The 24258-nt window shown below is 37.9% G+C and overlaps 1 protein-coding gene across 2 annotated transcripts in view; it reads right to left on the reverse strand.

The window, feature by feature from the left end:
* The window catches only part of LOC124612951 (beta-mannosidase), a 420275-nt gene that overhangs the window by 45090 nt on the left and 350927 nt on the right, over positions 1 to 24258 (reverse strand). For both annotated transcript variants that reach the window (XM_047141471.1, XM_047141479.1), the window contains exon 10: positions 10262 to 10452. In XM_047141471.1, the coding sequence (XP_046997427.1) occupies positions 10262 to 10452 (191 nt within the window). The remainder of the gene's footprint in view (positions 1 to 10261; positions 10453 to 24258) is intronic.

Consider the following 24258-nt stretch of genomic DNA (forward strand, 5'->3'; position numbering starts at 1 on the left):
CTCCTTTAAAAGTTTCCTTACAGACACCATATAGCATGGAGGGATCCTCCCATCATACAGTGTTCTACCAGGTACTAGTAACTGTCATTTCCATATGCTGTTTCTACACATTCAAAATCTATGCATCTGTATTGAAATGCACTGTAAGAAGTGTACTTGTCACCACTTTTCTGGTCCATTCAGCAGACAAAACTAGAGAACATGGTGAAGAAGGCAGAGCTGCAGATGTCCGTAAGTACTGAAACAATAATAGATTTGCACAAATTCATTTTGAAAAGACAGAACTGCAGAGAACAGGAAACTGACACAAGTAAGCAGCTGCTACTACCAAAATATTGAACAAACTGAGAACTGATCATAGTTAAACATGGCATCCAAGGAATTTTAAGGTAAAACAAGAAATTCCATAGTGTAAACAAAGCGAACCAGGTTGTTTACAGATACTGAAACATTTCTCACTGAAAGATTCATACACAACAATGAAGTGTTTGTTGGAGGAAGCCTCAAATGTCATTCATCATAAGAATAAGTCTGATGTAAACATTACACCATGTATTCTCCTGCATTTGCTTGAACCTCATTGGATTCCATTTCACATGAAGCAGATGTCAAGTTGGGTCCAGTACAGTCAAGCATGATCATGAGGATACATTTTACGCTGTATACGCATAGACTGAGTGATAATGCAGGACAACAGTATTACCCATGCATTTAACTTGGACAGCACTGGCCAGTCAGTTAGTCCAACTCAACTAACTTGCATTGATGTGAGCAGTTGTAGTTAAAGTGTGAAAAGAGAGAAGCAGAGAAACAATATAGCTTCAAATGTCATTTAACTTTCAAAGAGAATGCAATAATACTCAGCAAAACTCCAGCACAATCGCACACTTCTTACGTGACCAGATGGAAAACATAAAATGCTCTCATTCTCACCTAACATAGTATTATAATTACAAACAAGAGTGTTGAAAATTTCTAATTTGAACACAGGTTAATTTTTCTGTGCAAGCTGGGTGATGCAAAAACCACACTGTAGGGATTTCACTGTACTGTTGAATATTGAAACCGCTGAAGGTATTAATTACCATCAGTCATCTGGAAATCTCTTAGCTCCTTCCTTATCCAAATCCAAGAAATACATTTCAGTACTACAACTGTCATTTGCTGTGTTGATAATAAGTCAGCTAACAACAGAATCCACAAAGCTACCCAGTTGCCGCATTTTCTCCTCCTCTTGTATGATGTGCCATTCTATATCCTACCAGCATTTGGCAGTGACATGAGAAAAAGCTGAGTGAATTAGTTCCAGTACATCTGGCAGCTTAACAGTCTTGTTATTTCTTGTGATGGATCCCTTGACTTGGCTCCAGATCAGATCTGTTAACTCCATATTGTAATGGTACAGTGACAAACGTAAAAACGTAGCATTTTTGTATGGTGTGCTCGGTGCCATGAAAATGATCGTTTTTCATGTTTCTATATTTATCACTCTGGTTCATGTGAGACTACATCTGTGGTATAAGCTAATGGACACAGTCCAAATAAAGAGTATTTGGTTTTTCATTGTTGTCCTAAAAATTAAACTGCTATTTTTTTAATGTAAGCAACCATTATTAACAAAATTTTATAAAATATTGATAATTAAGTATTTATATTTGAAATGAAAACAGAAGTTTTATAAACAATATGTAATTAGAAACAGAAGATATGCATTATTCATAAAAAATGATACTGAATTTTACAATTATGAGATGTAGGTATCAGTCTACTATGCTACCAATTCATCTGTGTATGCTACCGAGTTGCTTTGCATGAGTGTGTGTGTGTGTGTGTGTGTGTGTGTGTGTGTGTGTGTGTGTGTGTGTGTGTTGTTGACAAAGGCCTTAATGGGAAAAAGCTGTAATTGTGAGGGTCTTTTTGTTGTGCCTATCTGCGACTCAGCATCTTCCCTACATGGTGACTATCAACTTTTCTTCTCATAATATTGTTACATTCCAACCTGGCTTTTCCACTGTTTGATGCTACTGATTCCGCTATACATCCAGCATGTATTTGTATCTCAACTGTATCAAATACAGTCCCACGGAAAGCTTTTCTGTTAATTTATGAAAAACATTAGGAACAATCTATTTCTTGGCAGTTTTACTGTTAAAACAGTTAAAACACAGTTAGTTCCGCAGGGGTGTTTCACTATAGAGCAGGAAGCAGCTGCAGCCATTTTCATACTGGGTATTAATAGTGCGACAGTCAGAGCACAACAGTACAGAGACTGTGACTGTACACAATTTTTAAAATAAAAATGCCATAGCTAATGTGTGATTAAGGAAAATGTTGATGGCTGTTAATGGATTTGAATGTCTTAAAGTTTCATTTAACATAACTTAGTAATAAAATAGCAAATATGTATGAGGGGCATTTGAAAAGTCCATGCAAAGTCCGAGAGATGGCACGACTGGCACGTAACAAGGTCATGTTCAGTTAGTAGCATCTTTGGAAAGAATGCACACCATGTTTCAGCCATATTGGTCTGTTTCTTTGTGTTTGGCATTCGTGTGAATCAAGGAAGTCAAGTGATTGTCAAAAAATGGACGAAGAAGAATTTTGTGTGGTGGTTAAACATTAGTTTATGAAAGGCTAAACACTTCAGAAGTCTAAAGAGAAGCTTGATAAACATTACGATGACTCTGCACCTTCGATTAGAACATTTTATAAGTGGTTTCAAAATTTTCAGAGTGGCCATGTGGGCACAAGTGATGCTGAACATTCTGGACACCCTATGGAGGTTATGACTCCAGAAGCCATTGATAAAATCCATGATATGATTATGGACGACAGAAGAGTTAAGGTGCGTGAGATTGCTAGTGCTGTGGGCATCTCGAATGAATGGGTACATAATATTTGGCATAAACATTTGGACATGAGAAAGCTATCGGCTAGCTGGGTTCTGCGATTGCTCACGCTTGACCAAAAACAGCATCATGTGAAGTGTTGCAAGGATTGTTTGCAGCTGTTCAGGAAGAATCCACAGGACTTTAAGCATTGTTTTGTCACTATGGATGAAACATGGATACATTACTATACTCCTGAGACCAAACAACAATCTAAGCAATGGGTTACCAATAAATAATCTGCAACAAAAAAGGCGAAGACCATTCCTTAGGCCAGAAAGGTTATGGCGACTGTCTTTTGGGATTCACAAGGGACAATCCTCATCGACTATATGGAAAAGGGTAAAACTATTACAAGTGCATATTATTCAACATTATTGGATTGTTTGAAAACCGAGCTGCAAGAAAAGTGCAAATAACAAATTCATCCTAGGGCAGAAAAATAAAACAAGGGCAGTATGGTCTATAGTTACGTCTGAATTAGGTATCCAAAATCACAAACAAGATATTTCAGAAATCAAACTTAAGGAAAAATTTGTTCTAAGTCCAGCTCATATATCTGAGTGCTTCAATGAGTACTTCATAAATGTAGCAAAATCTGATTTAGACACAGCAAATTATGAGCAGAAAGTAAATAGTTTTGGGTTAAAAGGGAATACCAGTGAATGTCTCAAAAAATTCAACACAGGCTCAGCAAAATTTGTTGAAAATGTCATACTCTATGTAAAAGAAAAAAACTCTGCTGGGATGGGATACCCACCAAAATAATTAAAAAAGTGTACAACATAATAGTGCATCCTCTTTCTCTCATAATGAACAAATCCTTTGAAGAAGGTTACTTCCCTGTTGTCTTCAAATATGTGGAAGTAAAACCAGTGTCTAAAAAAGGTTCAAAAGATGATATGGGAAATTATCGCCTCATCTCTATACTCCCTGTCATATCAAAAATATTTGAAAAAATTGTTGCTTTACAGATACAAAGCTTCATCACACAGAATGAAATCATTTCACATAACTAATTTGGCTTCCAACAAGGCAAAGAAAAAATTACTTCATCACTAGATGGGAAAGCTAAGGTCGCAGGAATATTCTGTGATCTTAGAAAAACATTCGACTCTGTAAACCGTGCTCTGATGCTTTTCAAACTCAGCAGGTAAGGAATATTGCTTTGAAATGGTTTGAATCATATCTCTTGGAGAGGAAACAAAGGGTAGTGATCACATCAAATGGCGCAGCTAACTTCTCAGAATGGAAAACTGTGTCACAAGGTGTTCTTCAAGGCCCAATTCTAGGACCCATGTTCTCTGTAAATGACTTGCCTCTCAATATAAATACTCATTTAACTTTGTTTGCAGATGATACTTCTGCCCTAATTGAAAATGAAAATTCTAACAATATACCACAGAGTGTCATGAATACATAAAGTAATCTGGAAACATGGTTCAGTCTAAATGGCTTAAGGCTAAACATTTCAAAAACCCATAAGATGAGTTTTAAAACGAAGCATTCAAATACTGAAGAAATCTGTGTTACTCACAACAATCAAAAAATAAGAGAACTTGATTCAGTCAGGTTCCTGGTAATAAACTCAGACAGAGCTTTGAATTGGAATTCTCATATAGAATATCTAGCAAATAAATTGAACAGCCTTGCAATTGCAATGGAAATTTTAGCCTGTGCCACTGATATGGCCACCAGGAAAATAGCATATTATAGCTACTTTGAATCTGTTATTCGATATGGCATAATTTTTTGGTGAAACTCAAGAAATGTTACACGAATTTTAAAGTTGCAAAAAAAATAATCATTCACATGTGCTCTGCGCAGCTGAGGGCATCATATCAACCATTATTATAGACTTAAAAATATTAACTTTTCCCTGTTTATACATCTTTGGGGTGGTTATTTTCCTACACAGCAAAGGTGACCTATTAAAAAAAATCATTTTGAACACTCATATGACACAAGACATAAAGAAAACTTTATGCTCACCTCTCACTACTTAAAACTGTGTGCTCGGACTCCTCAGTATATAGCCATGAAAATTCACAACACAATAAAAGGGTGTGACAATGAATATGAAGATAAATATTTTAAAAAGCAAGTTACATGATTTTCTAATTGAAGGGTGCTACTACTCTGTGGAAGATTTCATGAAGGACGAAGTGATACTTTGAGCTGGATCCCAAAAATGGAATAAAAATGTATAATAGTTATAGTAGATGTAAATACTGTAAGTCTGATAAATTTCAACTCTCCACAAAGTATTATTGCAAGTGTGACAAAATTTTAAATAAGCAAATTGTAACCTTGACTTGTCTCCTGTATATCAGAGATGTGTTTTGAAATTGTGTACGTTATGAGATGAATGAAACATATTTCACATATGTCAAACTAAAGCTGAGTCTTGGTTGATATTTTATTGACATAAAATGTTTGGTGCCCTCTGAAAATCAAGAAGGATGGTATCAGTCTGGATGCAACTGTCTACTTTCTTGTGGGTCTTATAGACAATAGACTGAATTGAGTTTAACAAAACTGCTGTTTACAGAATCCAGAAGACCTGAGTCAAAACAAGGCCGCGGGAGTAGACAACATTCCATTGGAACTACTGACAGCCTTGGGAGAGCCAGCCCTGACAAAACTCTATCATGTGGTGAGCAAAATGTATGAGACAGGTGAAATACCCTCAGACTTCAAGAAGAATATAATAGTTCCAATCCCAAAGAAAGCAGGTGTTGACAGATGTGAAAATTACCGAACTATCAGTTTAATAAGTCACAGCTGCAAAATACTAACACGAATTCTTTACAGACGAGTGGAAAAACTGGTAGAAACTGACCTCGGGAAGATCAGTTTGGATTCCGTAGAAATGTTGGAACACGTGAGGCAATACTGACCCTACGACTTACCTTAGAAAATAGATTAAGGAAAGGCAAACCTACGTTTCTAGCATTTGTAGACTTAGAGAAAGCTTTTGACAATGTTGACTGGAATACTCTCTTTCAAATTCTGAAGGTGGCTGGGGTAAAATACAGGGAGCGAAAGGCTATTTACAATTTGGTCAGAAACCAGATGGCAGTTATAAGAGTCGAGGGGCATGAAAGGGAAGCAGCAGTTGAGAAGGGAGTGAGACAGGGTTGTAGCCTGTCCCCAATGTTATTCAATCTGTATATTGAGCAGGCAGTGAAGGAAACAAAAGAAAAATTCGGAGTCGGTATTAAAATCCATGGAGAAGAAATAAAAACTTTGAGGTTCGCCAATGACATTGTAATTCTGTCATAGACAGCAAAGGACTTGGAAGAGCAGTTGAACGGAATGGACAGTGTCTTGAAAGGAGGATATAAGATGAACATCAACAAAAGCAAAACAAGGATAATCGAATGTAGTCAAATTAAGTCTGGTGATGCTGAGGGAATTAGATTAGGAAATGAGACACTTAAAGTAGTAAAGGAGTTTTGCTATTTGGGGAGCAAAATAACTGATGATGGTCAAAGTAGAGAGGATATAAAATGTAGACTGGCAATGGCAAGGAAAGCGTTTCTGAAGAAGAGAAATTTGTTAACATCAACTATAGATTTAAGTGTCAGGAAGTCGTTTCTGAAAGCAGTTGTATGGAATGTAGCCATGTATGGAAGTGAAACATGGACGATAAATAGTTTGGACAAGAAGAGAATAGAAGCTTTCGAAATGTGGTGCTACAGAAGAATGCTGAAGATTAGATGGGTAGATCACATAACTAATGAGGATGTATTGAATAGGATTGGGAGAAGAGGAGTTTGTGGCACAACTTGACAAGAAGAAGGGACCGGTTGGCAGGACATGTTCTGAGGCATCAAGGGATCACAAATTTAGCATTGGAGGGTAAAAATTGTAGAGGGCGACCAAGAGATGAATACACTAAGCAGATTCAGAAGGATGTATGCTGCAGTAGGTACTGGGAGATGAAGAAGCTTGCACAGGATAGAGTAGCATGGAGAGCTGCATCAAACCAATCTAAGGACTGAAGACCACAACAACAACAACAACATGTTTATTCCTTTAGAGCAGATTTTCAATCTCTGAAAATATCATAATGCTTAGAATAAAATAAGTTCCTCGATTTTAGAACAGATTATGTCCATAATAGAGATGTGTGGCTATGCAAATGTGTTCAATGGTTCTTCTTGGTAACAGGAATGCTATGCATCTTCTGCCACTCAATCCACACACTTCATTGTTGCAACAACCTAAGAGCTACTGCTAGAGGGCTAGCAAGTTCTTTCTCATTATCTATAAGAGCTCACAGCAGCATCCCATCAAGTCCAACCTGTGTTAAGTAATTACAGTTGGTCTTCTATAGTGCAATCACTTATTTCAAGTTCTGACATTTCAAAATTTGTGCGGCAGTTGAATGAAGAAACCAAAATACAGTCTTCCTTAGCAAAACAAGTTTGCAAGATAGAATTCAGTATTTTAGCCTTTTCAGAGTTACCTCTCCATTTTAGTTCCAGTATGATTACTGAATGTCTCACTAGATAGCTTTGATTCATTTAGTGACTTGACATAAGAGCTTAATTTCTTAAGATCAACAGGGAGAATTTTACTTGCAAATCAATGATTAGTGGTATATACTGCATAGCTGTCCTTATGCTCATGAGGACCACTCACAGAGCAGCAAAAGTACTGAGTCATCTACAGACACACACAGAATAGAATGAAAAATTTTTTAGTTCTCAGAAGAAATCCTTTGATGGGCAAGAGTGACCTTTCCTTACTAGTTATCTTTATGCTCATTTTGTCTTCGTACAACATTTGTTAGTCAATAAAGCTTTTTTTTTTAATTTAAATCTGTTGTAAAGGTCGCTTTGATTTTGTAAAAACTTCCTAATATTAATACTGATCTGTGACAGGTCTTTCCAATTTTTCATAGCCTTGTGCAACCCATACATGACCACAAAATATTTTAGAATGCTCTCGAATTTTATCTGTTCATGCTCCACATTTTATCTCAAAGATTAAAGTTTGATATTAACTGCTCAGGTAATTTGCAACTTTGCTTCTTGTCACCCTTCCTAAATGGAATTATTGGCGTACCATTAATATATTTGTCTTAAAATCTGTATTAAATGGTGCTGCAACACCTTTATGCCTATTGATGCCCCCCTCCACAGTAATTACATATAGAAGTTTGGGTTTGTTTATTACCAAGAAATATAGTACTGTCATGAGTTGTCTATCTAACTGCTCAAGGTAATATTCAGATAAGGCATGTATTCCAATATCACATGAATTACTGTCCACACCTATCCTGTTCTGAAAGCTTAAAGATGATTTAGCAATAACACAGACAGAATTAGAAAGGTTGGGAGATGCAGTTGACAGCTGTAAGGTTAGCAGTATATATGACTGGATTGTGGTCAAACCTGCCAGATCATGAAGAAGTTCAACAGTTGCCGCAAGTCTGCTAATTTCTGTCTAGATTTCTTCCAACAGCTTTACTCCTATGGAGACTGGACAAAAGTATGCATACACTTGAAAGAATTCAGGAACACAATGAGAAGACAGCAGAAGAAGTTCAAGCTGAGGTTAGTTGTATTTAATGTTTTGAAAAGATTACAAAGTCCTTCTGCTAGAGAGTAGTCATAGGAGTGAAATTTCTGAGCAAGTAAAGAACTCCCTGGGGTAGTGAATACTAGGTAAGTGGCATTTTTAAGCAAAGTTCAGGGCTCAGTGGTGACACCTATGATTTAGACTCTCTGGGTAAATAATTTGGAAAAGAATATCATGTAATGGTTATTGCTGGTGCTGCGAACAGTATGAACTGTAACACCAACTATGCTATTGAGGATGACGTCATGCACAATGCTCCTCAGACAAATGTGAAGATTGTGTCATTGGATGAAGAGTTTTGTTGGAAATGCAAAGCTTCAAGAATCAACTCAGTAAGCTTTCACCCAATCAACTACATCGATTCTTGTAGTTGTGCATTTCTGATTTATTGCCCCTCATTTCATCACACCACAAACACCATTGCCTACAGCTGCATGTACCTGGTAACAGGTAATTTGCATAACTAATTTCCATAAGCATTCAGTGTCATTAAAACACTGTCTGCCCAAACTTTGTGAATTTCAAATATTTACCCTAGGCCTATTTTAGGGTAAATGTTTCTGAAAAACAGAGCTGCTTAACAATTATAAACACAGTTGCAATAATAAATGGGTAAAGAAAAAATTGTATACCTTGCACAATACACAGGTTAACAATCGTAATACACCAGGAGCTTTCCATAAAAACAAAAGAAGCTTATTCAATAAGAAAAGTCAGCTTCTCTTATCAATATAGGCACTCTGTCTGCAGGCCAAAAGTGGCCCATTTGGACCATCTGACCACCGTGTCATCCTCAGCTGAGGATGTGGATAGGAGGGGCGTGTGGTCAGCACACCGCTCTCCCAGCCATTATGATAGTTTTCTTTGACCGGAGCCACTACTATTCGGTAAAGTAGATCCTCAATTGGCATCACGAGGCTGAGTGCACCCTGAAAAATGGCAACACTTCATGGCATCCTGGATGGTCACCCATCCAAGTGCCGGCTATGCCCTACATCGCTTAACTCTGGCGATCTGACGGGAACCAGTGTAACCACAGTGGCAAGGCGGTTGTCTCTTATCAATATAGAACATTGAAAAATCTAAAGATACTTCTACAAAAAGTGCTACACATAATGTATCATCAGGAAATCACAGAACTTCAACAAACACAGACAGATGTATCACATTACTATAGGTACTATCAGTGCTTGATTTGTAATAGGACACACTGATACACTGTACTGGTACCTCTGATGTGAGATTGCTTTTTTAAAATAATGTTTAAAACTGGATAGAGATACAGCAAGAGACATAACATGTAGGGGTAACTGAAAATCATTACTATTTAATTTTCCCTGTTCTCTGAATTTACAAATGTGATGGTAGGTTGTAACTGCTGTGGTTTTCTCATTTAAAGTCATTAAATCTCTAAATCAGAACTGAAAGGAAAAATGAGTTTATGTAGTTTTATCACACAAGATTGATATATGGGAGGAAATGAGTCAAATTTAATTCTTTTGTACTGTCATACAATTTCCAATATTTTGTCATTGCCATTCAAGTAAATATAACTCAAAAAATGGGTGTCTAATTCATATCTTATGACCTGGACATTGACTAAATCAATATTAGACAAACATACAGATGCATAAATGAAGTGTGTGGTAAATGTTAACACCAGAAGATGAATTGTAATAGCTAAGATAAGAAGTCAGTGAAGTGAATCTACTTTTGGTACAAAGAAACTTAGAGACAGTAGTTTATTATTGTTGAATCATGCCATGACTCTGCAAACATACCATCACCAAAAAGAGAACTCCCAGGATTTTCAGCTATGTAACCTTCAGCTTCTGATTGTAGCCCATTTGTTGGGCTGGATATTATGAATGGCCTCTCAGAATCCAGTAATTTTGCTGTTTGTCGTACAGTATCCACATACAACTGGACATATTCTGTTTGGTACAGTGTGAAATTTGAATAGGTTCCATACCTGGAACAAAATTTCCATGGAAATAATCACTTGTAATATTGAAATAACAATACATGAAATGTTTGTTGTTTTACAAGATGCGACAGTGATCCTGAAGGGATACAAATTTATTTATTTATTTTCATTAAATGATCACAAAATATTGTTCCTATTCTATCAATGTCAAGTTATTTAAAGTAATTACTTTATGATCACAGAATGAAAATTAATAAAGGAATTCATAATTTCTATTGTACTGTTACTTTGTTTAGCAGAACACTTTCTCAACATCAGACTCACAACATACAAAGTTTACTGTATGGAGTTACTGTGTTTCAATCTGAAATATCTACAAGGTTGTTTTTAAAAGTTCTCTCAACAGAATAGAAAAAAGTACTTACAGCAGTGAAACTTTTTTTTTATTTTTAAATGTAGTCTCCTTGTAGATTATGACCTTGGTCCAACGATGTTTCAGTGTCTTCGTTTGAAGTGAACCTTCGTCCACCAAGAAACATTTTCAGTTTTGGGAAGAGCTGGAAGTCTGACAGAGCCATATCATGTGAATAAGGTGGGTGTGGCAACAATTCAATAGTTCATGTAATTCTGCTATGGTGACAGCACATGTTGAGGGTGTGAATTGTCTTGATGGAAGATGACTTTCTTCCTTGCTAAACCTGGACTTTTCATGTATCTTTTGTTGCATTTTGTTCAGGAGGTTAGCACAGTATTCTCCAGTAATTGTTTGCCCAGTGGGGAGATAATCTATAAACAGAACACTGATGACTGATGCCAAGATCTTTCCCACCAAAGGAACTGTCTTTGCTTTCTTTGGTGGCAGATACTCAGCATGTTTCCACTGCTTTGAGTGTTGTTTTGTCTCTGGGGTATAGTAGTGTGCCAAAGTTCCATCTGTGGTCAAAAATTGGCTCAAAAAATCTTGTTCATTTCTCCCAAAACAGGTCAAACATTGTACTGATATGCCCATTCTTATGCGTTTTTGATCCAGCATCAAGAGCCGCAGCACCCATCTTGCAGATAATTTTTTCATTTCTAATTCTTCAGTTAAAATGTGATATACCCTTTCAGATGATATCTGGCAAGCATGAGCAGTTTCACACACTTTCAATCAGTGATCCTCCATGACCATTTTGTGCACTTTTGCAGTGATTTGTGGAGGAGTGACACATCTTGGCCTACCACTGCGTGGATCATCATCTCAGCTCTCCCAACCAAATTTAAATTCATTTGTCCACTTGGAAACAGTTGAATATGAAGGAGCAGAGTCCCTCAGTGTATTCTGGAAATCAGGTTGAATGTCCTTTGCTTTTGTACCTTTCTTTATGCAGTACTTTATCACTGCTCAAATCTCCTTTTTTTCCACCTTCGCAAATCACTACACTGTAACAACAACAGAACCATGTCACTGCCACAGATCCTTTCCAAGAGCACTGACATGTCACTTGTTTACAGGCAATGATCCAATGAATATCATGTGAACATCTTGTTGTGCTAGTGCTGACCTCTCGTGGTGATTCCGAGAACTTTTCAAACCACCCTCGTAGGCTAAAAAGTCAAATATGCTTTTTATAATTTTAAAATACAGCTGAACATAAGTTTGAAAATACTTAGAAGGTAACATTAGTTTCTTTTAAAGAAAATTACAGACAGTTTCCATAACTTAGAGCCACACATTTCTTTTGCAAAATGAGCTGTATCAAAGTGTCTTGAAGCTCCAAGATATATGTTTAATCACTAAATGTGACTAAATCCATGTAAATCAATATAATCATTTTGTGAATTGTACTGTATACTGCAGTAAAAGCCTCAGGAAGAATAAACTATGACATTAGGGAGAGGCTTGTATTTTGAGCCAACACGTATCTTGAGCCAGACTTATATAGTGTTTACTCTCTAACATCAGTCTTTCTCACACCACAGTTTGCCCACTTTGATAGGGCTGTAGCCAGCTGCTGTTGCTGAAGCTAGGAGCAATTACGCCAGATTCCTACATTGTTTACATACAAGTTTATATACAATATATATACCAGTTTATATACAAGTTTATATACAAGTAAGTTCTTAATTCAAAGTTATTCCAACTCTATATGCACAAATAAAATTAAAGTTAATAATTGTATCTTGAGCCCATTGGTGATATTGGTAATAGAGATTAATAATATAGAAATGCTACATATGCTTAAAAATTAAAGTAATTAGTTGCTTTTAAATGTTTATTAATGTAAGTTTTAGGCCAAATGTGTTAACCTGAAAAATTTCATTTGTGTGTGTTTATTTGGAGGTTCAAGTTATTAGCCCTGTGTTTAACATAAAAGTCCATTCACAATACACTGAGTTGACAACAGTCATGGAATACCTCCTACTATTGTGCTGGACCTCCTGTTGCCTGGTGTAGTGCAGCAACTCGACGTGGCATGGACTCAACAAGTTGTCGGAAGTCCCCTGCAGAAATAATAACCATGCTGCCTCTATAGCCATCCATAATTGCAAAGGTATTGCTAGTGCAGGATTTTTGGCACTAACTGACATCACAGTTATGTCCCATAAATGTTCATTGAGGTTCGTATCAGGTGATCTGGATAGCCAAATCATTTGTTCGAAATGTCCAGAATGTTCTTCAAACCAATCGTGAAAACTGTGGTTCAGTCACATGGCACAATGTCATCCATAAAAGTTTCATAATTATTTGGGAACATAAAATCCATGAGTGGCTGGAAATGGTCTACAAATAGCTAAACATAACCAGGGCCCAATCCATTCCATGTAAACACAGCCCCCATGATTATGGATCCACCATCAGCTTGCAAAGTGCAATATTGAGAACTTGGGTCCATGCCTTATTGGGTCTGCACCACACTCAAACCCTCCCCTCAGCTCTTACCAACTGAAATCAGGATGCATCTGATCAGGCCATTGTTTTCCAGTCATCTATGGTCCAACTAATATGGCCATAAGTCCAGGCGAGGCACTGCAGGTAATATCATAGAATTATCAAAGTCACTCGGGTCGGTCATCTACAGCTATAGCTCATTAATTCCAAATTTTTTACAGTGTCCTAATGGATGTATTTGTCATGTGTCCCAGATCAATTTCTGCTGTTATTTCATGCAGTGTTGCTTGTGCGTTAGCACTGACACCTCTACGAGAATGTCACTGCTATCAATAGTTAAGTGAAGGCCATCAGCCACTGCTTTGTTTGTGGTTTGTGATGAAAGGTAATGTCTGAAATCAATTATTCTCAGCACACTCTTTACACTGTGTATCTCAGAATTATGAATTCCCTAACAATTTCTAAAACAGAATGTCCCAAGCATCTGTCTCCAACTACCACCCTGTGTTCAGAGTGTGTTAATGCCCATCATGCAGCCATAATCATGTTGGAAACCTTTTCACATGAATCACCTGGGTACAAATGACAGCCCCACCAATGCAGTGCCCTTTTACACCTTGTGTACACGATGCTACTGCAATCTGTATATGTACATATCACTACCCCATGACCTTTGTCACCTCACTGTGTGCAACTTGTCACTTACTTTAAACTGTGGCTCATGGTACAAGACCAGATTGTACCTTGAACTGAATACAACATTTTGAAACATTATCTTTATGATACAGCCTTTTAATAAATTGATTATGTACTGTGATTCACTTGATGGGAAATAAGACAAGTACTGAAATGGTAAAATAAGCACATTGGAAACCCAACTATTGTGTCTGCTATGATGATCCATAAATCATGTCCAAAGCACATACTCTTCTCTTATATTATAAATTCTGATACTTAGGAAATAGATGAAAAGAAGTATCAAGTTGTTAAGGGAACTAGAGCATCTCAGAGAATTTGTTACCAAAATGTTCTTTATATGTGCATATTCATCTTCACTTTGCAAGGACCTGGGATGTCATTTACAAAATAAGTGAGAAGAGGCCTGGATTGAAAGGGGGAAAAAAGAATCATCTACCACCGGAACAGTACACCTACTCACAGAAGTACTTCAGTAGTGAGCAAACACAGGAATTGGAAGTTCTGCCTTCCACTTCAAAATGGTTTGTGGGGTGTGGATGTAGGCACAAATTGTTGGCTCATCCGACGTGTTCACCGTATTTGATATCCTCTGAGACCCACCTAGTTCAGCATATAAAGAAATTTGAGGTTGGAAAATGATAAGATTACAGCAGTCATCATGGATGAAAATCTTTCATGTAATGTGGAATCATACTTCAGAGATGAAATCAATTCACTGGAATAATTTTGCTGGCCTGAAATAGGATTACAGAAAGGAGACAGTTTATCTAAAAAACAGTATGTCAGTGTCACTTGTAGAACATTTCACACTGTCATTATATTAATAAATGACTGGTAATCAGTAGCTTGAAGTTGGAAGTTCAGTACTCAAAAGACATAACACAATATAAAGAAATGAGAATTAATGGTAAGGGAGGGTTATGTGAATCAAAATAATAATAAGCATACAGGTAGACCCATTACAAGTGAACTGATTAGCTGCATTTTCGCATATATATGACTTAAAAAGTCCAGCACTGCTATTTGTTAACAGTACATGGAAGTTAGTGCACCTCAACGATTATCTTCTGTTGTGTTTGTCATTATATGAATCATCAGTTCAGGTCGATAAAGCTGTGAAGCTGCATGTTGTGTAAAAGGAAAGACAGGGTGGCTGTCAAGGGAATGAAGCTTGTGCAGGGGCTGTATTCAGTAGAAACAAAGTTAGAAGTTTTGGATCACAGTGGACTTTGTGAATCCACTGTAAGAACTATTCATGGCAATACAGAATCTATTCGAAAAATGATCAATTTTCCACCAACTTAAGTGTGGCTAGAGTGACCAGACCTTCATTGGAAGCAATGGAAAAATTGCTTAGCCATTGGATTGAGCACCACAACCAACAGTTCATGCCTCTCTCTGGAGCTCCCATTCAGCCTAAAGCCAAGATGTTGTATGCAGATTAAACAAAAGAAGAGGATGGTTTCTCAGCCAACTCAGGTAGGTCTGATCACTTCAGGCATCATTCTGGCCTCCACAACATTAAAATGACAGGAGAGGCAGCTGTGACAGATGAAACTGGAGCTAAGGAATTCAGAGTGATATTTAAAGAAATTGTAACAGAAAAAGACTATACTGTGAAACAGTGGATTTCTATTGAAGAAAAAATAGCACCAGGATTTAAGGCTGCTGAAGACTGAGACACCCTTCATTTTGGAGGAAATGTTGCAGGGGACTGCAAATTAAAATGCCTTATAATCTACTACCCTCAAAATCCTAGGGCATTCAAGAGCACTGACATGAGCAGGCTGAGAGTTCAATACTTCTTACATTTTCCATGACTATTTTTAATGAAATAAATAGAAAATTGAAGCCTATTGTGAGAAAGGAAAAATCATTTCAAAATTCTTCTGAGCCACCCACTTTCCACTTTGATTGACATAAAAATATTGAAGCCTCTCCCCCCTCTATGCTGCAACTCATGGACCAGGGAGTTATTTCTACTTTCAAGGCATACTATCTGCATAAAATTTTCTCAAATGACATAGAAAAATATGATTTGAGTGATGAACTTACTATCAAGATTTCCGGGTGACAGTTTAAGATTAAGGTGGTGACTGATGTTATTAGATACACTTAGACTGACATCACTCAGAAATGTATGGCGGGTGTATAGAGGAAACTGTGTACCAATGCCATGCCAGTGCTACAAGATGAAGTGATCACTGATATGTGCATTGTGACAAGAGAAATTGTCGACTTGGGATGGCAGACTGGATTTACTGATGTCGATGAAGAGAATATGTGTGCCAGCCTAAATTCTCATTCTGAGGATATGAGCAATGAAGATTTAATAGTTTTCAATGAGATCAGTAATAAAGAAGAAACAGAAGTTGAGGAAATTCAGCTTGTTATAAAGCTGATAATAAAGAAAATGGCCAAGTCCTTCTGAATGATCAACGCTGCAATGACAACTTTTTAGGAATGTGATCCTGAAGAAGTAAGAAGGGTAACAGTTTATTGGCATGGTGTATGGTGGCACAGTAACAAGGAGATTCCCATATAAATATACATAAAATTTAATCACATGTTTGATAGCCAGTAACTGAAATTTTTCTGGGAATAATTTTCATGTATCTGAAAGAAAGCCTCAAAAACAAAAGTGTTAAGGTCTTCCATGCCATTTGGAATCATTACACAGAGACAGTCCCAACCCTATGTTGTGAAATGACTGGCCTGAATTAGAATGAAAGTATCACCATTTATTAAGACAAAATCTCTTTCAAGTTGCAAGGTGACTATACACTGTTTTCTGAACTGTTTCTAATCTAGGTATGACTACACGTTATTTCATTCTACATTCCATAGATTTTATTCACAATCAATGTTACAATGTTGAATGTGTCAACTGAACAAACAATTACAGACACAAATAGAAATAACTTCAACCTACATTTGAAAACACTTCTGTTATGTATCAGTTTATGTCCTTGGACAGATTGTAAAAATGTTGTGTATAACTATAAATCTAACTAATGTCTGTGCTAAATAAAGTGTATCAATTTTCTTTCTTATATCATATTTGTAAAGAGCATTACTCTCAAATGAGCTGTTGGCAGCAAATTTCATCAGTGAATAAATGTTCTGAGAGGCCATAGTTAACATTCCCAATTTCTTGAACAGATATTTGTATTGTGTTTGAAACCCCACATACAATTCTAATTACTTTCTTTTGTACAACAAAGACTTTTGCCTGAGCAAGGAGTTGGCACCAGAACATATAATGTAGGACATCAGTGAATGAAAACATGCAAAATGTTAATTCATTTATTTTCCATGCCCTCAAAATTGGCAATTAATCTTATGGCAAAAGCAGCTGTATCTACACTGTTTAAAAGGTCTGTCATGTGGTTTTTCCAGTTTAAGTTTTCACCATTACACACACCCAAGAACTTAACTGTCTACTCTTTATTTTTGTTTGTACACTTAATTAAGAGGAGGTAGGGTATTTTTGAGAATGAGAAACAGGATGATCTACGACAAGATTATTAAAAGAATAGATTGCTACTCACCATATAGTGGAGATATTGAGTCACAGACTAGCACACCAAAAAAACTGCTAAACAAGTAAGCTTTTGGTCAAAAGGCTTTCTTCTGAATTTAGACAAGACACTTCCACACATTCATGCAAATGCAACTCACACAAATGTGTGGGTATGTGTGTGTTGTATGGCCAAAAGCTTACTCGTCTAGCAGTCTTTTTGTTGTGCCTGTTTGCAACCTGAATGTCTCCACTACATGGTGAGTAGCAATCATTCATTTTCAAAATATTGTCATTATTCCATCCTAGATTTCTGCAGTATAATCTATGTTTTTTCAAAGTTTAAAGTCAGTGTGACGGTTGGAAACCATTTAATAACTTTAACAAAATGGCCATTTAGTACTTTCTTGATTGATACATCTTCTTTTGGCTTGACAATAACGCTAGAATCACATGCAAAAATGACTAATACTGTACTTTGATTCAAATAAAATGGTAAATCATTAATATAGAGTGTGGACAGTAATTTACCTATGAATGAACCTTGAGGAATGCTCATAGTTATTTTTTATTAATGTGCTGTCCCATGTTATGTTGTTACAACAGTCAAGTGTAACTTTCTGTATTCTGTTTCTTAACCCTTTTGTGGCCTGTGGGGGATATACTTCCCACTAAATGTATTTCTTTACAGCATTTAAGGGAATACGTGTTACCACTTCTGTATACTCCTGGCATCAAGTGGCAGTCTGCTGCACCAGCACCAGCAGTTCGTGTTTGTTGTCAAGTATAGCCTTCAGGACTATGGGAAGTATATATCCCTCCAAACAAGGCAGTTTTAATTGTTCTTGGGAAATATGGTTATCATCAAAGTTGTTCCTGGAAGGGGCTTGGAAAGTATACTTCCCACGGAATTAATCTGTCATTTGTGGTCCTTGGGAAGTATACTTACCGTCAACATATGGGTACCCCAAAGCTTTTGGGAATATATGTTACCACCTCTGTCTATTCCTGACATCTTGTGGTAGTACATTGCTTCTGAACTTCTCATTATTCTCATATCATTGCTTGGCAGTGCCCTCCAAGTAGAAAAATATGGTAGATAAGGTTGCACATCTCATGAAGGGTTTTGCTGAGGATATGTATCAAGCCCTACTCCTGAAGGAGGTTTGACAGCAGATGACTTCATAAAATGGTGCCAGTGTATAGAGACAATGCATCAAAAAAGAATTACACGCAAGAAGTTTGAACAGCTTCCAAACAGTGTATCGATGTTTGTGATGGAGGAAGAACTGATGTCACAAGAGTTCTTCATCAGAAGGCACCTGGATTGAACAGCGAGCAAAATACTGAGACACTTCAACAGATCATAAGGGAGGAAGTGAAACAGACATTGAACCCAATCTCTCGTCCTTCATTTCCCTATAAAATGGTAAAAAAGTCGAGACCCAGGCGAATTTATGTTCCTACAATGCCGCATGAGAAACCTGTTTGGGCACCAAGGAAGACTGATGTCTGGAAGGATCCAGGATAACCAACCAGTATGTTTCCACTGCGGATGACCAGGACATGTGGTGTGCTTTTGTTGAGAAAGGTGGCGGATATTTGATGACGCTCGCACCAGAAGACAGCAGGATGATCTTAGCCAACGCCAACTGCGGAACAGCAAAGATGAACAAGAAGATGTGGGTGCAGGATGATGTAGGTCACCATCACCTCAAGCTAGCTGCTGGAGAGGGCATTCCCCAAGACTCCGATCAAGGTCTCAATTGCCGTTTAGAAGCTCCAGCCAATCACCTAGCCACCGCAACCTGGAAAACTAAAGGGTGCAACCTTCCTTGGAGGTGAGGCCGCCAAAGACAAAAATCCTCCACCATTGAACACTACAAAAATAATAGGAAATTATGTTGATATCCTCATGAATGGCTGACCAGCCCAAGTTCTTGTGGACTTTGAAGCATCATATTTAGTCATTTCGGAGAAGTACCGTCACCAGTTGTGGAAAACCGTATTCATCGACAACGAAACATCTCTGCTGAAGGTGGCTAATGGGAAATATGTAAAAACTACAGGAAGATGTGTCATTGGTGTTGAGTTTAAGTGGCCATACACAACCCTTAGTATTCATCATCTTACGAGAGCGTAGTCATGATGTCATTCTCGGATGGGACTTTTTGCAAGCTTCTCACACAATTATAGATTGTGGTCGCTTGAAGATTATGCTAGATGAGATGAGATACTGTGGACAGGAAAACGCACATTCCTGGTTCAGTTCCAATTTAACTCTTTGGTGGGCACATTTTTTGTAACAACTCAGAGGACATAATTTTTTTGCTGTCCTATTAGGATTGTGATCAACTGATTATATTTATTTTTTGGTAACTTTGTTTTTGTGATTTAGGACCAAAAACGATGGTGGTGCATATATTGTCACGTAGGGGAGACTATGTGTGCTGGATGAAGTGATCATTCCTGCAGTCAGTGCTAAAAAGGTAGCTGTCATTTGTCATACCATGCATCAGCCCATGGATCTTGTAGTGGAATGTAAGAGAAGCATACCACTGAAGAATAACTTGGTCATCCCAGCCTCTGTCATCTCATTTAAGAATGGATTTAGTGAATTGTGGATAGTTAACTGTCACCGAGAACCGCAGATCCTTCAAAGATGCATGTGCATAGCAAACGCTGAGCTGTTAATTGAAGAACAGCTGAGCGTCATAGAAACCTTCGATGCTGAGTCTGTTGGCGAAATTAGTGCTACCACTATGAGACAAGATCTTCTAGCTCGACTATCACTAGATCTCACTAAGGAACAACAGAAGAAGCTACTTGCCATTCTTCAAGAGTTCTCTGAATGCTTCAATCCACAGGTGAAGAACAAATTAGACACATCAATGGTGAAGCACCAGATTAACACTAGAGATCATCAATCAATAAGCCAGACAGCATACCATGTGTCAGCAACAGAACATCGAATAATTCATGACGAGGTAGAGAAAATGATGAAGAATGACATCATTCAGCCTTCACAGAGGCCATGGTCATCACCAGTGGTTCTCGTCAGGAAGAAGAATGGCAGTTGGCGCTTTTGTGCTGATTACAGGAAGCTTATTAAGATAACTAAAAGGGACGTTTACCCCTCCCATGAATTGACGATACACTAGATTGTCTGAAGGGGGCTAAGTTTTTCTCAACCACGGACATGTACTCAGGATATTGGCAAATCAAAGTAGATGAGGATGATTGTGAGAAAATTGCATTCATCATCCCTGAGGGCCTGTATTGGTTTAAGGTAATGCCATTTGGTTTGTGTAATGCACCAGCAACTTTTGAAGGAATGATGGATAATCTTCTAAGTCACCTGAAGTGGATGACGTGTCTTTGTTATTCAGATGACATTATAGTGTTCTCAGAGGCACTTGATGAACACATAAAAAGACTGAGAGCCATTCTTAAGTGTCTCCAAAAACCTGGACTGAAACTAAATCCAAGAAAGTGTCTCTTTGGAGCAAAAGAAATCAAAATACTTGGGTACCTTGTGTCAAACAAATGTGTGCAGCCAGACCCAGAAAAGAAGAGCTATAAAAGAATTTCCTATTCCTAAAAGTATTAGAGATGTGAGAAGCTTCCTTGGATTGTGTTCTCATTGCCGTCATTTTATCAAAGACTTTTGTATCAAAGCAAAGCCACTCCAAGAGTTGTTAAAAGCTGATGCTAAATTTATCTGGGGTGGTGCTCAACAAGATTCTTTCAATGTGCTGTAAAAAGCTCTGACGACTGACCCTGTACTTGGTCTGTATGATGAGAGAGCACCTACAGAACTACACACAGATGCCAGTGGGTATGGGATCGATGCTGTTCAGGTGCAGATTTTGGATGGAAAAGAGAAGGTTATAGCCCATGCTTCTAGGACACTTACAAAAGCCAAGAGAAACTATTCAACTACAGAAAGAGAATGTCTTGCTGTGATCTGGGCCATGTGCAAATTTTGACAGTATCTCTATGGAAGGCCATGCACATTTGTTACAGACCATCATTCACTTTGTTGGTTGACAGGTCTTAAGGGTCCAACAGGATGACTTGCCAGGTGGGTGCTAAATCTTGAAGAGTATGACATTACCATAGTGTAAAAAAATGGAAGAAAACACCAAGATGCCGACTGTCTCCAAGAAACCCTGTGCAAGAGCATCAAGACTTTGATGAAAATATTGACTGTCTTGCTGCACTCCAGGATCTCAGGATCTCTCTGCTGAGCAGAAGGATACCAAGATATCTCAAATATGCTTGCCTTAAATCAGTCAGAGGATGTGAAAGAACAATTTAAGGTCGTTAATGGATTATTTTGCAAGAAAAACTTTGATCCATTTGGAAAGAGGGGTCTACACATCCACTTAGATGTCCTACAGAAATTCCATGGCACATCTGAGGCCGGACATGTAGGATTTATTAAGACATACGATAGGATCCGTAGGAGATTTTTCTGGTCAGGTTTATTTAGGAGTGTCCATCACTATTTGTCACACTGTCAGGAGTGGCAGAGGAGAAAGGCAGTTCCTCAGAAACCACCTGGCCGACTCATACCAATTCCACCAGCAGAAACACCTTTCCAGCCTGTTGGGATTGACCTCCTCGGACAATTTCCAATGTCTGCTAGTGGCAGTAGATGGATTATTGTTTGCACTGATTATCCGATGTGCTATGCCATTAGAAAAGTCGTGAAATCAGCCAAAGCATTCAACGTAGCCAAATCCATTGTAGAAGACATTGTATTAAAACACGGTGCCCCAAGGTCATTAATTATGGATCAAGGGAAAATTTTTCAATGGAATCTTGTGACAGAGATAAACCGTCAGTGCAACATTACTTATCGCATGATGACTGCCTACCATCCGCAAACTAATGGGCTTACTGAACACTTTAATAAGACCTTGGCCAACATGCTATCAATGTTTGTCAATGTTGAGCATTAATGTTGAGCAGAGCAACTGGGATGAGGTGCTACCTTTCGTTGACGTATGCCTACAACACCACCAAGCAAGACACCACAGGATTTACACCATTTTTCCTGGTGCAAGGGCGTGAGGTGACGACGATAATGGGCACTGTGTTTCCCTTACATCCTGATGACGTGGATGATGACTACATCGGCCAGGTGTTAACCAGAGCTGAGGAAGCTCAGCAGTTAGCTCAACTCTGCATGCTGCAGGCTCAAGAAAATGATCACCGAAGGTATAACACAAGCCACTGCCCTGTTGTCTGCCAGCCTGGTGACCTTGTGTGAATCTTCACTGCTGTTCAGATGGTTGGTCTTTCTGAGAAGCTCCTCAGGCGCAACTTTGGACCTTGTAAGATTATAAGACAGTTGTCTGATGTTACTTATGAAAGTGAAGATTTCGACCCTGACACAAGACAATGAAAGATCTGAGATACAGTCCACGTCCTTCGAATGAAGCCCAATAATGATCCTACAACCCAGGGTAAATTCGAAGCTCCAACAACAGGTAACAATTGGAAAGGTAATAAAGGGCATAGTGGCAAGGGAAGTTCTAAGAAGATCAATGCCAGGGCAAACATCAGTCAACGGGAGTCAGAGTATGCAGGACCGATGACTCGTTCCCAGACTAGGAGGACGCAACTCTGAGATGCTGTTCTCTTAACGAGGGAGCAATGTCGCAGAAGATGCCGAGTAGAGCAGTTGCTGTAGTGTAGTGGTTATGATACTTGATTGTTGCATGGAGGGTCATTTCTGTACTTGGTTCGAGTACATCCTAGAAGTATCCACAAATGGCAAGAATCATCATACTGGAATGTTCTGTAGCTGTATATATACTGTATGTGTTCTGGCCGGAGGTAGTTCACTCCACACTCTTGTATGTGCAAGTGCTGAATAAACCTTCATTAAGTGAAGTTAGTGTTCATCATTTATCTTACACCTTCCTCTACGTGACAATATATGCACCACCATCATTTTTGGTCCTAAACCGCAAAAACAAAGTTACCAAAAAATAAATATAGTCAGTTGATCATAATCCTAATAGGACAGCAAAAAAATTATCTCCTCTGAGTTGTTACAAAAAATGTGCCCACCAAAGAGTTAAATTGGAACTGAACCAGGAATGTGCTGTACTTACTTTCCTTAGTAGAAATTTTTCCTTTCCAAAGCAACTGGTTACAAATAATTTCAGAATAAAAACAGTCTTGGTTGTGAAGTTATTACATATTTATAACACATTTCACTGTTTTGGGGTCTTTCTTTTCCACTGTGGCAGGGCACTAAAGCTACTGGTTTCAAATAATTTCATAATAAAAACAGTGTTTGTTGTGAAGTTATTAAATGTAAGTAACACATTCACTGGTTTGGAGATCATCAGATTGTCTATAAAAACATGAAACCAATCCATTAGAAACAAACAGAAGATGCACAGTCCTATCTTGTACGATGACACAGGCAAAATGAACTGCTGTGGTGAAGTGAGCTGATGCACTCAAGGTAGCATGCAATAGTCATTGTCAAGGTAACACACATTTTTTTGCCACCTTCTTCTACCTACTATAAAATATACTGGTGGTTTTCTTTTCTTTTGTATAGGTTTACTTTACATTTTATATGTTTTTATGACAGATGTATTACATGTGTAGTTACTTTTGCATCCATTTTCCATTTTATATGCGATGGATGGGCTACATATCCAACTGCTTTTATGTATCACTTTTAGTTCATTTTACCTGCATAGCAATACAAGATAGGACTATGCCCCTTTCT

This window comes from Schistocerca americana, chromosome 1 (assembly GCF_021461395.2).
Source record: "Schistocerca americana isolate TAMUIC-IGC-003095 chromosome 1, iqSchAmer2.1, whole genome shotgun sequence".
In the NCBI taxonomy this organism is placed as follows: domain Eukaryota; kingdom Metazoa; phylum Arthropoda; class Insecta; order Orthoptera; family Acrididae; genus Schistocerca; species Schistocerca americana.